Genomic DNA, 16,372 nt, shown 5'->3' with positions numbered 1-16,372 from the left:
AATACAAACAAATCAATTCTTATTAATGATTTGGGATTCGCCCTGCGGCTTGTACTCTTTACACTTTAGATTGATCAATCTATATCGTAATTGATCTCGTTGCTTTATGGTTCTCATGAACTCTGTTTACTCTTATTGGTAGATTGGAGTTAAACTTCACCCCCCTACCTCAGTACTATCCTCAGTACTCACCTGTTTAAAATATGCTCCCGCGGACTTCACCTTTGGAAGCTCGCTTCCCCTTTGGAAGCTCTCACCCCATTGCAGCTCACTCCACATCCCCCCTTATCTGTCCATGCGCGGCCGTCGCATGCACAGATTACGGATGCCACACCTGATGCTGCTTTGCAGGTGAGCCTGCAATGCACTTACTCATGGTCGCATTAACTTATCTAGAACTTCATTTGCGATACCAGCTCTGCTAGAAGTTCTGTGTGTTGTACCCTCTGATCAATGTTTGCCGTGCCACCACCTAAACTACCAAAAACTGGCTGCCTCCCTGTAGGAAGGAGCACTTTACACTTAAACTACACAGGGTGCAGGGCTAAGCATACCAGCGTCACATGCCTGTATGCAGATCCCTGAATGCCCACTTGGTAGGTAGTCACATGGCAAACAGCGTACTGATACACTGTCACTCTGTAAACGGCAATTTTATCATCTGTATAATTGCCCCATGAACAGCTGTCAGTCCTTGTTCTTTGTGCTACAATTGACAGGAGCTGGAAAAAACATATTTGACCAACCAAAAAAAAAAACGCACAAAAAAAACAGCCCAGCATAGACCTCTCAGTCAAGCTCTGGCCCTGTCCATGACAAAAACCGGAAAAAACTTTACCGCTCTGCATCAGCGGCGACGGAAACCCGTATTGGTCAACTCCCTTTTTTTCCACCTCCGGCACCCCCCTGATGCACTGTCCCCCCCTATACTCTATTGGGAACTCATGCTGCACCACCCATTAAGGTGCCCCACTTACAGGAAGAATCCCATAAGCAACACAGTACAGACACTTTCCTGACCTGCACTGCTACGTGTGTCCCTGCCCCTAGCTGGGACACTTTTCCTATCCGTGCTCCTGCTAATCATACAGTAATAGCTTGTTGCACGTATCCTGGCATTCCTCTCCACGGACTCAGGGAAAACCTCTGGGGAAATACTTTGAGACCCGAGACACACAGTAGCACGTCTCTGTATTTCTACCCCCCTCCCTTTCAGCTGCTCTGCCCGGAGCCGCGAGCACAGCCTGACGTGACGTGGATCCCCCCCGCCCCTCCTCCCCCCCTGCCATGACGTGTGGGGGCCATGACTCTCGGGGGCGGGCTCTCTCCACTGCCGCCATTTTGAGTCCTGGACTGCCAGCTAAAATGGCTGCACCCATAGCAGCCTCTCGTTTCCTATATCTTAGGAGAAAGAACAAAATCAACTAGAACATACTTTTTTTTGTTTATGCATAGTTACACCCAGCATCTATCCACAGTGCACAAAAATCAGCCTCAGCATTCCTTCACGTCTCAGCTGTAATCCGAACTGCAATCAGACATACGGATCCCCAGAGACGTAGGAATCTTTCTCACTCTATCACAGACATAACTAAGAACCGCCCGAGCGAGCTATACGGCTCCAAACCACTTTAACTGTTTTAACTGTTAACATCCCAGCTAGAACATCAACACAATACAGACATTGAAAAAACATGTTAGCAGCAGCACCGTGCAGAACATCTCACAAGCAGAAAGACACTCGCTTTCCTCTTCTATCCCCTCACTCCCCCCCATCCAGCCCCACCAGACTGAAGCACTGCTGGCTTATCTCCTGCTGCGGGGGAGCCCCCCCTGCTCTATCTGGACATGTTTCCCAGCCTCTGTAGAGACGGGGAGAGAAGAGAAGAGAAAAAAAAAAAACCCAATCGACTTCTTTCCAGCAAAAACATGCCTGAGACAAATGCAGAGATAACCACTGCGTAAATATACAACACACTGGAAGCTTGAATCTGAAGAAAAAAAAACCAAGCACATAAACTCTGAAAACCTCCCACCATGCATGGGAGAGATGAGAAGCCCGCAGCCCCCACGCTGCAATTAACACAGAATGTACACATTAACACCAAATACAACACAGAGAACGCCAAAACGCCATACAACAACGTAAACAAACTTGCCTGAGCAGCAGATTCTTGGCGATCCATCAGCATTCCCGCAACTTCACCTGCGAAACTTCCATGGACTCCGGAACCTTCTGAGCGTTTAATCACTGTCATATCTCCGTCCCCACACAGGACTGGCTCAGTGGATCGACATCTCCCGCAGCGAGTTGCAAGCTGGCCTCGGAGTGCTTCCGTCCGACCCATTCTTTCGGCTGGTGACTACAGTGCACAATGCAGTCACAGTGTAACGTCCAAGAGTTTCGCCGCTGATTCTCGAATCGCAGCCCATGTGCTTGCTTGGCTCACGCAATGCACACTTCCCACACCAGCTTATCAGTATCAGCTTGATAAGCTTTACCGTCTGCTCCCGTCTATTCCGCTAGTTTTGCTGTGGAAGTCCCGGATAACGGACTGACATCTGGCCCGGTCCTTGCCTGCCTTTTCTGCTAGGCAGCGCAGCTGGGTTCACGGCACCACTGCAGCGCAGCTGGGTTCACGGCACCACTGTTTCCCGGGTTTCGGCACCAATTGTTATAAACTGTTCTTATCACCTTGCTTCGACACCATCGTCTCACAGACTGTGAGATCACTTGACTCTCCACACAGCAAACAGGATATAGACTTTCTCAGGCTTCTTACGTTATTTATTCAGGAAACAGGAATACAGATAGATACATTCATCTCCTGGCAAAGCAGACTTCCATGTTGCGTTATAGCTGCTTGATTAGACTCCCTCTTGAAGTCTATCAGGTACCTTCTTCCTAACTACGTTACACTAAACTACATATGTACAACATACATTATATCAGATTACAGTAAGGAATAACATGCTTAGAGGTCCCAGTCGGCCTTGCGAGCTAGTGCAGAGGGAAGAAGCAGAAGTGAGTTCCCATCGCTCGCACCCCCTTTAATACCGACTAGGAAAGAGTTAAATATGACATCATCTTCGCCACCTCCTATATCAGTCTATTGGTGGACCCACTCGTGGTGTCATCATACCCGCCTACTCGATTAATAATCAATGAGGCACTTGACCCAGATGCAGGAATGTGAAATGTTTAGTAAACATAGCCAATGTTTTCTGTTCCTGTTGAGGTCAGAGTGGCCGATGGCCTTCTGTTAGGAACATGTTCTCAGTATCTGCGTGTATCTTCTGCTACACGCAGACCCTGAGATGCCTCTGCCTGCATCACCAACCCTCTATCTATTTTAAAGGCATACACTGCGGTCAAGCCTTTTACATAAAACTCAGGCCAAGTAACTGAGGCCTACTTAAATTATAACAGCCTGTCTACTCATTTGCACATTCGTTTGGAAGTTGGACTGGACACCTGCCTTCAGAAAGTGCTTTTAAAAATAAAGAAAACCCCAAGAATCCCTTCATGAGGAGATGGACTAGTCCAAAACCTGTCAGGTTTTTACAGCTTCTTGTGAATTACAGTGCCATAGAAAAACAAATTGTAGAACATTTAACTCTGGAACTAAATGTACATTTTATACATATGCATTTTAAATTTTGCAATTCTTGCAATAGTGGTCCTTTTTAATAAGGCCAGTTGATAGTAAATTCGTTTTTAAAGGGACCCTGAGCAGAGTGCATGCGTATGTATTTAAAGGATACCAGAGCCGTGAGGCTCTGGTAAAAAATGTTGGCTGCAGTGCTTAAAGGATTTCCGAGGCTAAATGTTCTCCCCCCCCCCTCCCCCCCAAAGTTAGATACCTGTATAACTTTGGTGGACACGGAGGGCGCCGTCCGCACCCTCCGTGCCGTTCCGCTGGGTCCCCGCCTCTTAATATCCCCCCGACCAGGGTCAGGCTCTGCTGCCTGTATAAAGATGGCCGCGCAGCTCTAGGGCCAACCCCCCAATCCACGCTACAGGAAACAGCCTGTTGCGTGGATTGGGGGGTTGGCCCTAGTGCTGCGTAGCGGCCATGTGGAGTGCGCAGCCGCGGCCAGCGCCCATCTTTATACAGGCAGCAGAGCCCGACCCTGGCCGTGGGGTCGGGAGCCATTCGGGGGATATTGAGAGGCGGGGACCTGGCGGAACGGCACGGAGGGTGTGGACAGCGTCCTCCGTGTCCACCAAAGTTTTATACAGGTATCTAAGTTTTTTTTTTGGGGGGGGAACATTTGTCCTCGAAGTCCTTTAAGGGGTTAAAAGTTAACACTTACCGCGCCTCTCGTTCCACAGTCAGCCGCCGGTCTTCTCCTTTACCTCCCGGTGTCCTGGCGACTTCACTGACCTTTAACCTGGATTGTCTTCACTTCTGCCCGGCGCATAATTACGGGCAGAAGTACGCACACTCCCCGCCTCCTCCGTCCTAGCGTCTGCGCTCCACTGAAAAGCAGGGGTCAAAGCAAATTCTAATCACTTAGCATCTGACGCTTGCCTTTCAGTGGAGCGCAGACGCTAGGACGGAGGAGTGTGCGTACTTCTGCCCGTAATTATGCGCTGGGCAGAAGCGAAGACTATCCAGGTGAAAGGTCAACCAAGTTGCCAGGATACTGGGAGGTAAAGGAGAAGACCGGCGGCTGACTGCGGGGCAGGAGAGGTATGGTAAGTATTTACTTTTAAAGTGAATCTAAAGTCTGGCCCCAAAAAAATGAGATTAACTCACCTGGAGCTTCCCTCAGCCGATCGGTGCCCTCGCAGCCCCGCTCCGATGGTCCAGGACCCGCCGGCGAACACTTCCGGTTTGGCCATCACCGGCCGACAGGCCAGGAGGCCGCAATAGCAGCATAGGGGGCGATATACAGGCTGGGAACGCGAACAATCACTCGCGTTCCCATGCCTGTCGGCCGGTGACGGCTAAACCGGAAGTGTTCGCCGGCGGGTCCTGGACCAGCGGAACGGGGCTGCGAGGGCACCGATCGGCTGAGGGAAGCCCCAGGTGAGTTAATCTCTTTTTTGGCCAGACTTTAGGTTCACTTTAAGCACTGCATCCAACATTTTTACCAGAGCCTTCCTTGCCGCAATAGCAGCATGGGGGGGGGGGAGAGATATTGTGGCTGGGAACACGAAGAATCACTCGCGTTCCCAGCCTGATGGCCGGTGACGGCGAAACCGGAAGTGGCCGCCGGCGGGGACAGGAGGATCGGAGGGACACGGCATCGATCAGCTGCAGGGGGCTGAGAAAAGCCCCAGGTGAGTAAAACTTTTTTTTTTTTCAGATTTAAGGTTCACTTTAAAGCTGGCCATACATACACATATAGATTTCTTCCCAGTGTTCCAAAATGATTGATTACTTTCTGAAAATCAATTTAGAAGAAATTGATTCCTATCTCACAATACACATCAATTTTCAACAGACTCCAATGCGGAAATCTATTGAAAATCGATAGAACTACAGTGTCGCACTGTTTGGTGCAGTACAACACTATGGGGCCCTTGATCTACCAATGATCTCGCCCACTATCAACCTAACATTTTCCATCCAGTTTGATTGATTTTTGGTCAAAATCTATTATAATTGTATTGATCTGATGTTTTGGTGAATCTATTCCCAACAGATGAATTGTATCTGCAGGTATGAGATAATCTGTGTATGGCCACCTTTACCCTGTGGACACGCTTTCCACTTCTGGATGGGACAAATCGGGAATGATTAGTTAAAGTGAACCAGAGGAGGCGGCCATATTTATCCTTTTAAAAAATGTTAGTTGCCTGGCATCCCAACAATCCTCTGCCTCTAATAATTTTTGCTATGGACCCTGAACAAGCATACAGATCAGGTGTTTGAATAACCCCAGAAACAAGTATTCTGACAATATTGTCAGACACTACTGCAGGCAAATAAGCAGGGCTGCCAGGCAACTAGTATTGTTTAAAAGGAAGGAAATATGGCAGCCTCCATATACCGCTGACCTCAGGTTCACTTTAAAATGAGGAAAACTAAGTCTAGATCAGGCATGGTCAAACTCGGCCCTCCAGCTGTTATGGACCTAAAAGTCCCACAATGCATTTGCCTTTATGAGTTATGACTGTGGCTGTCAGACTCCTGCAATGCATTGTGGGACTTTTAGTTCTGTAACAGCTGGAGGGCCGAGTTTGCCCATGCCTGGTGTAGATGTATGCTTCATCTTGCATTGTGCAGCATTCGTTAGTAAACTGTTGTGGGAAAAAGTGCTTAATTTTTTACAATTATGTATAAAAGATTTAGTCAGTGTTTGCCTATTGTAAAATCTTTCCTTTCCCTGATTTACATTCTCACATGGTGATATTTTTACTGCTGGCAGGTGATGTCATTGTAAGGAGATGCTGCTTGCTTTTTTGGCAGTTGAACACAGCTGTCAACACCAGTTATTTCCCACAATGCAATTAGGTTCACAGACAGGAAACTGTCAGTACCATGGTCCTGACATTACACTGTGAGGGGTTTCACCATAATATCAGCCATACAGAGCCCCCTCATGATCAGTTTGAGAAAAGGTAAAGATTTCTCATGGGAAAGGGGATATCAGCTACTGATTGGGATGAAGTTTAATAATTGGTCACAGTTTCTCTTTAATGTAACATCTGCAGCCTGACTATGATCCTATTTTCCAGGTCTCCTCCCAGTGGCAATACAGCATAAAGACGTGACCTTCGGAGATTATTCCTATAGTCACGGAGCTGTGGCACAAACTCCTCCCAGGCCAGAGGGGTCCTGGTATTCCTGGTACGAGTGGAAGGATCCACCCGCTAAAGAAGTGGCCCGATTGCGGAAGCTGTACAGGCCACACCTAAAGAAGATGATGGGGGAGGAATGAGGGTGGCTGAACAGCTGCTCCCTTTGGTTATATTTTATTACTTAAAATAAGAGTGTAAATAAATAATTTAACAAAGCAAATCAGTTCTTTTCTATCATCTATTTTGAGTCCCAGAGGAGAAAACGCTATACAAGTGTTAGCATTATTATTATTAGCTTCTTGTATTGAACAACACAATTCCTGAACCTGAAGTACCAAATTTATGTGTCTAAATGACACTCCTGGAAATACGCTTGGCACTGAGACAAGAGATATGTATCCTTTAAGGTTGCCACAAATGATAAAACTCATGAACAATATTTTGTTTCCAATCATTCGTGTGATATGATTCAGACAAAAATTAATCCAATCAGAGAGATGGGATCAATCTGAAAATCTGATTGGTTAGGAGTTTTTTTTTTTTTTTTTTTGTCTGTTAGCAGTCCAAAACAATCATTCAGTGAATTGTATCATTAGTGGCCACCTTTAGTGATGTAGGCCAGAAGAAGTATGATAGTATATCGATTGTAAGAGGGCATACCTCCTAAAGGGGCCCATACACTGGTCGACTTTAGCCATTGCTGGATCTATTCTATAGAATCGATCAGAAATAGATTCTATCAAATTCCCCATGCAATCAATTTCAACAGATTTGATCTGACAGGATGGAAAATCTAGATCGATCTGCTGCTGGCAGCAGATCGATTGCCCATAAAGTTGCATTGGATTTAATGGTCCAATAATGCATTTAGATCGATTTCCAATAGATTTCAGAATGTGTGGCACACATCAGATAGATTCCTGTCAGATTGGGCTTGACAGAAATCTGTAGGTGTATGGCCATCTTAAGTTTTCAATCCATGCAATAGTTTGGTCTGTTCAACATTGACAGATCACCAGTCTTAAAATATACACAATGACTGCCACTGGAAGACTTTGAAGTGACTAGTTCCAACAGTGGACTGTCGCTGTTTTCGGATGGTATCTCCGTCCTTTGTCAAGTATGTCCTTGACAAAGGCTGGAGATATTGTCTGAAACGGGGAAAGTCCATTGTTGGAACTAGCCACAATGTGACACTGCCCACTCCATTGTTTTGGTATCATATAGAGCTATACTGCATGAACTATAATTACATCTGAGCTTTAGAACGGACATTGGCTGATATTTGTTCATTGATTGAGGTGAGTACAGATCCTACTTAAAGAGAACCAGAGACAAAATACATAAAAGCTTTTATACATACCTGGGGCTTCCTCCAGCCCCATAAGCCTGGATCGCTCCCACGCCGCCGTCCTCCGTTGGCTGGATCCGCTGGTACTGGGTACCTTCATTTCCGCCAGTCGGCCGGCGGACGCGACCAATTATCCACATCACAGGGGCTCCCTCCATACCCTTACGCGTGCGGCTCCATACTACGCAGCCGCATGTGTACGGGTATGGAGGGAGCCCCTGTGCATGCGGATAATTGTCCACCAGAAGTGACGGGACCCGGTAGCGGCGATTTAGAGGCAGCGGAGAATGGCGGCGTGGGAGCGATCCAGGCTTATGGGGCTGGAGGAAGCCCCAGGTATGTATAAAAGCTTTTTTCATTTTTCACTATCGTTCGTCTCTGGTTCCCTTTAAGGAGAGCAGTGGTCTAAAAAAAAAAAAAAAAAAAAGGTAGGCTACTTGATCTGGGGGTCTGTGCGGATCAGGTAGCCGCAAAAACCGCCACACTGGCCCACTTTCACTTGCGTAACCTATAGGTCACAACACTGCAAGGAGAGACTCTCACAGCATGCAGGGAGGCGGGGGAGCTGCAGGGGGCATGGCCAGGGAGAGACATGCCTCTGTGTCCCATCTGCCCACCTCAAGTCCGTCTTTAAGTCTTCCAGTGTCGGTCGTTGTGTGTACTCCGTAGGCCAGAAGGGGCTTTATAAGACACCCTTGCATCTGTCTGGTTAACTCCCACTTCCTCCACCTGTTCATCTTTACTGGCACGCACAAATCTTCAGCAATAGTTTCCTATATGGAGCACCTGGTGGGGGAGGGGATAGAAGACTGCTGCCTTCACCAATAACTATATCACTGGTTCAGCTGTTTGTGCAACCATCTAGTTTCAGATGTGCTTAGAAGGTCCCAGCACTAGATCGGTGGTGTGGAGGATGCGGAAGCCTCTACTATGCCAAGTTTTAACAGTGGCCATACATCTAGCGATGATGGGCAGTTTTGGACAAGAGGCAGATTTCTCTCTGATTGAATCTGATAAGAGAGATCAGTCAGCTGCCCATACACCACAGACCGATTTCTGATCGATTTCAGCATAACTCTCTCAGGAATTTGGCGCGTCCGCTGCAGCCCCCTAGTTTATATATGTGCCCTCGTGATTTATACATTACATGTTCTATATTGCACACCGCGCAGTTCCCTTACATCTGTGGAATCCTCTCTCCTCCATTAATTCAAAATACACCAGCAGTGTGTATAGCGCTAATGTCTGAGCGGAGGATTCCAGAGATGGATGGCCACTGAGCTGTGAGTGATATATGACACGCAATGTATGAATGGGGGGGGGGAGGGGGGGGGCAGAGTCGCGTGTATTGCTGCTCATCCCAAAATCGTTTGCTGCTTACCACCACGCACCAGAACAACCACGATAACCTGACATCTTGCAGCTTGTCCAATCGAAACATGCAGTCAATTTAGCCCCAAAATTGGTCACATTGTCAATCAGGCATGCTCTTGGCACTGATTTTCATTCAATAATATTTATTGAATCGTATGGTTGATTGACTGCCAAGTCCAGAAATGTATGGCCACCTTAACTTTCATTTTTTTCTTCCACACTTCACTTTAAAAGACGCTTATCAGACAATCCCCATAAAAAGACAAACACTTTTTTTAATCCAAAAATGATAAAGTTTATATACAAGAACTGTACAAACGTGTTGTATACAATACAGAGGTAGGCTGCAGCATATACAGGGTCTGCGGTCATCCACACATTCCTCCTGCAATAAAACAGAACAGATTAGGTATATCAAAAGAAGAACACAGTTCAGAAATGAACAACTTCAGAACCCGTGTAAGCTTGTTGCTGTCTCATTCTATGATAGTCAATGAGATGCGCATGATTCCAATGTTATCCAATCTGCATGTACCTTACAAATGCACTTCCTGTTGGTCTTGATTGGCCTTATACCAAGCTGCATGAGAGATGACATTATATACATCTTATTGACCAGCACTGCTCTCTACTACAGGAAGCCCAACTCCCTCCCACACCGGTTCGATCAATCGAACTATTGGGCACCCCTGGTGTATACACTAAAGGGGCCCATACACATACACGATTTTCCGCCGATATACAGCAGATTCGATCACTGTGATCGAATCTGCTGTGAAATTGTTGCACAAACACTGACCGAACGATCGATTTCCGTCTGAAATTGACCGTTCCCGTCAATTTGTCTGCGCGGAAGATTTCGCTCGATCGCCGGCGGGTCGGGAGTGCGTCGGTAGCAGCATTCAAGTGTTCCGCCGGCGTGTGTCCCTTCTCCGCGCTGGGCTCCAGCTAGCTTCACTTCTTCCTGTCCCGACAGGAAGTTGAAACAGTAGAGCACCCTCTACTGTTTAAACTTCCCCCGACAGGAAGGGAAGTGAAGCTGGAGCCCAGAGTGGAGAAGAGGCAGCGGAGACCGAGGGACTCGCACAGGCCGGATCAGGTAATATATGCGTGGGGGGAGGGGGGGGGGGTGGCAGCAGCTCTACAGATTTTGAATAGATTTCACTATGAAACCGATTCACAATCTGTTTGCAGTGTAGGCAGCCAATAGATCCCTCTTTGATCAGATTCGATCACAGAGGGATCTATCTGCTGGTCGATCTGCTGGCAATCGACCAGTGTATGGCAGCCTTTAGGCTGTTACTGCAACACCTCAAATGCCAATAAATGTCAATCCACGAAGATAAAAGCATTCAGTAAAACCAAGTAAGATGTTTCGTATTTATCTTCAGCTTTTGTTAACCAACAATCAGCAGTCGATAAAATGTTACAGACAATAGGAGGAGCCACCCCATCCACTACTCACCTAAGGAGAGGGAGGCTCTGGGTCCCATAGAGCTTTCACTCTCCTCTCCCGCTCCCCGATGTTGCGCTGGCTCCCCCATAGCAGTATTCAACCGTCTTCCGGAGGACTCTGCTCCCGAAGTCCCCGCGGCGGGGGATTGGAACGAGGGAGCCAGCGCTGCACCGGGGGCAGAGGGAGAGGAGAGGGAAGGCTCATTAGGACCCAGAGCCTTCCCTCTCCTTCGGTAAGTATCTGACTTTTTTTTTTTACGAAAGCATAGATTCCCATTAGCTTTAATTTCATATGTATTCATAATCAGTTTCTTTCCATTTGTCAATCCGTTTTCTCACTTTAAAGAGACACTGAAGCGAAAAAAAAATGATGATATTATGATTTGTATGTGTAGCACAGCTAAGAAATAAAACATTAAGATCAGATACATCAGTGTAATTGTTTCCAGTACAGGAAGAGTTAAAGGGATACTTAAGTCAAATAAAAAAAATGAGTTTTACTCACCTGGGGCTTCCCTCAGCCCCCTCGCAGCATCGCTCCGATCCTCCTGTCCCCGCCAGCAGCTGCTTCCGGTTTCGGCGACAGCCGCCGACATGCTGGGAACGCGAGTGATTCTTCGCGGGTCCCAGCCACAATAGCACCCTCTATGCTGTTATTGCGGCCTTCTTGCCGCAATAACAGCATAGAGGGCGCTATTATGGCTGGGAACGCGAAGAATCACTCGCGTTCCCAGCCTGTCGGCGGCTGTTCCCAAAACCGGAAGGAGCCGCCAGCGGGGATAGGAGGATCGGAGCGATGCTGTGAGGGCACCGGACAGCTGCAGGGGGCTAAGGGAAGCCCCAGGTGAGTAAAACTCATTTTTTTATTTGACTTAAGGATCACTTTAAGAAACTCCAGTTGTTATCTTTATGCAAAAAAGCCATTAATCTCTACGACTTTCAAAGTCGTGGAGTAATCTCTACGACTTTCAAAGTCGTGGAGAGGGCTGTCTTCTGACTTTTATTATCTCAACTGTAAGTGAACAGTTTTTTTTTCTCTGCCAGAGGAGAGGTCATTAGTTCACAGACTGCTTGGAAAGACTCATTTTGAATGCTGAGTGTTGTGTAATCTGCACATATTATAGAATGATGCAATGTTAGAAAAAACACTATATACCTGAAAATAAAAGTATGAGAATATTTTCTTTGCTGCTAATCTTCTAGTAATTATTCATAGTACACAACCAATTCATTATATCATATATATTTTTTCGCTTCAGTGTCTCTTTAAGTTTCTAGTAAATGATCGGCTACATTCATTTTTCTATTTTCCCACACTTTTAGCTTAAAGGGACTCCGAGCAGTGCAAACTATGGAAAGATGCATATCATTTTAAAGCTCTCTTTCTCCTCTTTCCAATGATATATAAACCACCACCCTACGTCTTTTAGTTTTCGCTATTTTCGCGATTGAAATTGCCGCGGCCGCGATTTCGATCGCGAAAATAGAGAAAACTAAAAGGTGTAGGGCAACGATTTAGGTGTCGCCAGAAAGAGAGCTTTAAAATGATATCCATCAAGCCATAGTTATATTGTATTACACAGGACGACACTTTCCCCAGTGTCAGCAGCTCCATTCTCCTGAATGCAGCTGCTGACTTTGACAAAAAGTCGGCCTGTGTAATACAATATAACTATGGAAAGATGTATATCATTTTAAAGCTCTCTTTCTCCTCTTTCTGACGACACCTAAATCGTTGCCCTACGCCTTTTAGTTTTCTCTATTTTCGCGATCGAAATCGCGGCCGCGGCAATTTCAATCGCGAAAATAGCGAAAACTAAAAGGCGTAGGGTGGCGGTTTATATATCATTGGAAAGAGGAGAAAGAGAGCTTTAACCACTTCAGGACCACAGACTTTTCGCCCCTTAAGGACCAGAGCCTTTTTCTCCATTCAGACCACTGCAGCTTTCACGGTTTATTGCTCGCTCATACAACCTACCACCTAAATGAATTTTACCTCCTTTTCTTGTCACTAAGGCCACATACAGACATCAGACCATAGTCTTTGGAAAAGGCAAGATCACAGACCAATCTTACCACCCTTCATGTAGTATGAGAGCCATACTCTACACAGTCTTTTCTATGGAGCTGAACTCCACATCAGGAAAAAATCTTTGCAAGATGCTGCACACAAAGATGCTGTACAGACACAAAAGATCAGTATCTGCAAAAGATCTGTTCCTGCCAAAAATCCATTCCTGCAAATTGCAATGATAGTCTATGAGATCTGCAGATCATCATACACACATGATTTAACTGACATTCATCTGCAGATCAGATCCACCAGGATGGATTTTCAAATCTGCAGATCTGCAGATGAATGTCAGTTAAATCATGTGTGTATGATGATCTGCAGATCTCATAGACTATCATTGCAATTTGCAGGAATGGATTTTTGGCAGGAACAGATCTTTTGCAGATACTGATCTTTTGTGTCTGTACAGCATCTGTGTGTGCAGCATCTTGCAAAGATTTTTTTCTGATGTGGAGTTCAGCTCCATAGAAAAGACTGTGTAGAGTATGGCTCTTATACTACATGAAGGGTGGTAAGATTGGTCTGTGATCTTTCATTTTCCAAAGACTATGGTCTGATGTCTGTATGTGGCCTAATACAGCTTTCTTTTGGTGCTATTTGATTGCTCCTGCGATTTTTACTTTTTATTATATTCAGCAAAAAAGACATGAATTTTGGCAAAAAAATGATTTTTTTTTAACTTTCTGTGCTGACATTTTTCAAATAAAGTAAAATTTCCTATACATTTGAGCGCGAAAGTTATTCTGCTACATGTCTTTGATAAAAAAAAAACCATTCAGTGTATATTTATTGGATTGGGTAAAAGATATAGCGTTTACAAACTATGGTGCCAAAAGTGAATTTTCCCATTTTCAAGCATCTCTGACTTTTCTGCGCACCTGTCAGGTTTCATGAGGGGCTAAAATTCCAGGAAAGTACAAATACCCCCCAAATGACCCCATTTTGGAAAGAAGACATCCCAAAGTATTCAGAGAGAGGCATGGTGCGTTCATAGAAGATTTTATTTTTTGTCACAAGTTAGCGGAAAATGACACTTTCTGACAAAAAAGAAAAAAAAAAAAGTTTCCATTTCTTCTAACTTGCGACAAAAAAAAATGAAATCTGCCACGGACTCACTATGCTCCTCTCTGAATACCTTGAAGTGTCTACTTTCCAAAATGGGGTCATTTGTGGGGTGTGTTCACTGTCCTGGCATTTTGGGGGGTGCCTAATTGTAAGCACCCCTGTAAAGCCTAAAGATGCTCATTGGACTTTGGGCCCCTTAGCGCAGTTAGGCTTCAAAAAAGTGCCACACATGTGGTATTGCCGTACTCAGGAGAAGTAGTATAATGTGTTTTGGGGTGTATTTTTACACATACCCATGCTGGGTGGGAGAAATATCTCCGTAAATGACAATTTTTTATTTTTTTTTACACACAATTGTCTATTTATAGAGATATTTCTCCCACTCAGCATGGGTATGTGGAAAAATCCACCCCAAAACACATTATACTACTTCTCCTGAGTACGGCGATACCACATGTGTGGCACTTTTTTGCACCCTAACTGCGCTAAGGGGCCCAAAGTCCAATGAGTACCTTTTGGATTTCACAGGTCATTTTGAGAAATTTGGTTTTAAGACTACTCCTCACGGTTTAGGGCCCCTAAAATGCCAGGACAGTATAGAAACCCCACAAATTACCCCATTTTAGAAAGAAGACACCCCAAGGTATTCCGTTAGGAGTATGGTGAGTTCATAGAAGATTTTTTTTTTTTTGTCACAAGTTAGCAGAAATTGATTTTAATTTTTTTTTTTCACAAAGTGTCATTTTCCGCTAACTTGTGACAAAAAATAAAATCTTCTATGAACTCACCGTACTCCTAACGGAATACCTTGGGGTGTCTTCTTTCTAAAATGGGGTCATTTGTGGGATTCCTATACTGCCCTGGCATTTTAGGGGCCCTAAACCGTGAGGCGTAGTCTTGAAACCAAATGTCGCAAAATGACCTGTGAAATCCTAAAGGTACTCATTGGACTTTGGGCCTCTTAGCGCAGTTAGGGTGCAAAAAAGTGCCACACATGTGGTATTGCCGTACTCGGGAGAAGTATTATAATGTGTTTTGGGGTGTATTTTTACACATACCCATGCTGGGTGGGAGAAATATCTCTGTAAATGACAATTATTTGATTTTTTTTTTTACACACAATTGTCCATTTACAGAGAGATTTCTCCCACCCAGCATGGGTATGTATAAAAATACACCCCAAAACACATTATACTACTTCTTCTGAGTACGGCGATACCACATGTGTGACACTTTTTTGCAGCCTAGGTGCGCTAAGGGGCCCAACGTCCTATTCACAGGTCATTTTGAGGCATTTGTTTTCTAGACTACTTCTCACGGTTTAGGGCCCCTAAAATGCCAGGGCAGTATAGGAACCCCACAAGTGACCCTATTTTAGAAAGAAGACACCCCAAGGTATTCCGTTAGGGGTATGGTGAGTTCGTAGAAGATTTTATTTTTTGTCACAAGTTAGTGAAAAATGACACTTTGTGAAAAAAACAATAAAAATCCAATTTCCGCTAACTTTTGACAAAAAATAAAATCTCCTATGAACTCATCATACACCTAACAGAATACCTTGGGGTGTCTTCTTTCTAAAATGGGGTCACTTGTGGGGTTCCTATACTGCCCTGGCATTTTAGGGGCCCTAAACCGCGAGGAGTAGTCTAGAAAACAAATGCCTCAAAATGACTGTTCAGGGGTATAAGCATCTGCAAATTTTGATGACAGGTGGTCTATGAGGGGGCAAATTTTGTGGAACCGGTCATAAGCAGGGTGGCCTCTTAGATGACAGGATGTATTGGGCCTGTTCTGATGGATAGGAGTGCTAGGGGGGTGACAGGAGGTGATTGATGGGTGTCTCAGGGGGCGGTTAGAGGGGAAAATAGATGCAATCAATGCACTGGGGAGGTGATCGGAGGGGGGTCTGAGGGGGATCTGAGGGTTTGGCCGAGTGATCAGGAGCCCACACGGGGCAAATTAGGGCCTGATCTGATGGGTAGGTGTGCTAGGGGGTGACAGGAGGTGATTGATGGGTGTCTCAAGGTGTGATTAGAGGGGGGAAATAGATGCAAGCAATGCACTGGCGAGGTGATCAGGGCTGGGGTCTGAGGGCGTTCTGAGGTGTGGGCGGGTGATTGGGTGCCCTAGGGGCAGATTAGGGTCTAATCTGATGGGTAACAGTGACAGGTGGTGATAGGGGGTGATTGATGGGTGATTAGTGGGTGTTTAGAGGAGAGAAGAGATGTAAACACTGCACTTGGGAGGTGATCTGATGTCGGACCTGCGGGCGATCTATTGGTGTGGGTGGGTGATCAGA

At 45.7% G+C, this 16,372-nt stretch overlaps 3 protein-coding genes across 3 annotated transcripts in view; 2 read left to right on the top strand and 1 right to left on the bottom strand.

Moving 5' to 3' along the window:
- Nucleotides 1-6,974, top strand: part of MRPS18B (mitochondrial ribosomal protein S18B) — a 36,566-nt gene extending 29,592 nt beyond the window's left edge. The window contains exon 7 of the mRNA XM_068250420.1: nt 6,692-6,974. Within this exon, the coding sequence (XP_068106521.1) occupies nt 6,692-6,894 (203 nt within the window). The 3' untranslated portion in view covers nt 6,895-6,974. The remainder of the gene's footprint in view (nt 1-6,691) is intronic.
- The window catches only part of ABCF1 (ATP binding cassette subfamily F member 1), a 413,240-nt gene that overhangs the window by 234,854 nt on the left and 162,014 nt on the right, over nt 1-16,372 (top strand). The window lies entirely within an intron of this gene.
- The window catches only part of DHX16 (DEAH-box helicase 16), a 66,174-nt gene continuing 59,558 nt past the window's right edge, over nt 9,757-16,372 (bottom strand). The window contains exon 22 of the mRNA XM_068250413.1: nt 9,757-9,864. The gene's annotated coding sequence lies outside the window, so the exon portion shown is untranslated. The remainder of the gene's footprint in view (nt 9,865-16,372) is intronic.

This window comes from Hyperolius riggenbachi, chromosome 8, assembly GCF_040937935.1.
Source record: "Hyperolius riggenbachi isolate aHypRig1 chromosome 8, aHypRig1.pri, whole genome shotgun sequence".
Taxonomy (NCBI): domain Eukaryota; kingdom Metazoa; phylum Chordata; class Amphibia; order Anura; family Hyperoliidae; genus Hyperolius; species Hyperolius riggenbachi.
This window is presented reverse-complemented; position numbering and strand designations above follow the sequence as displayed.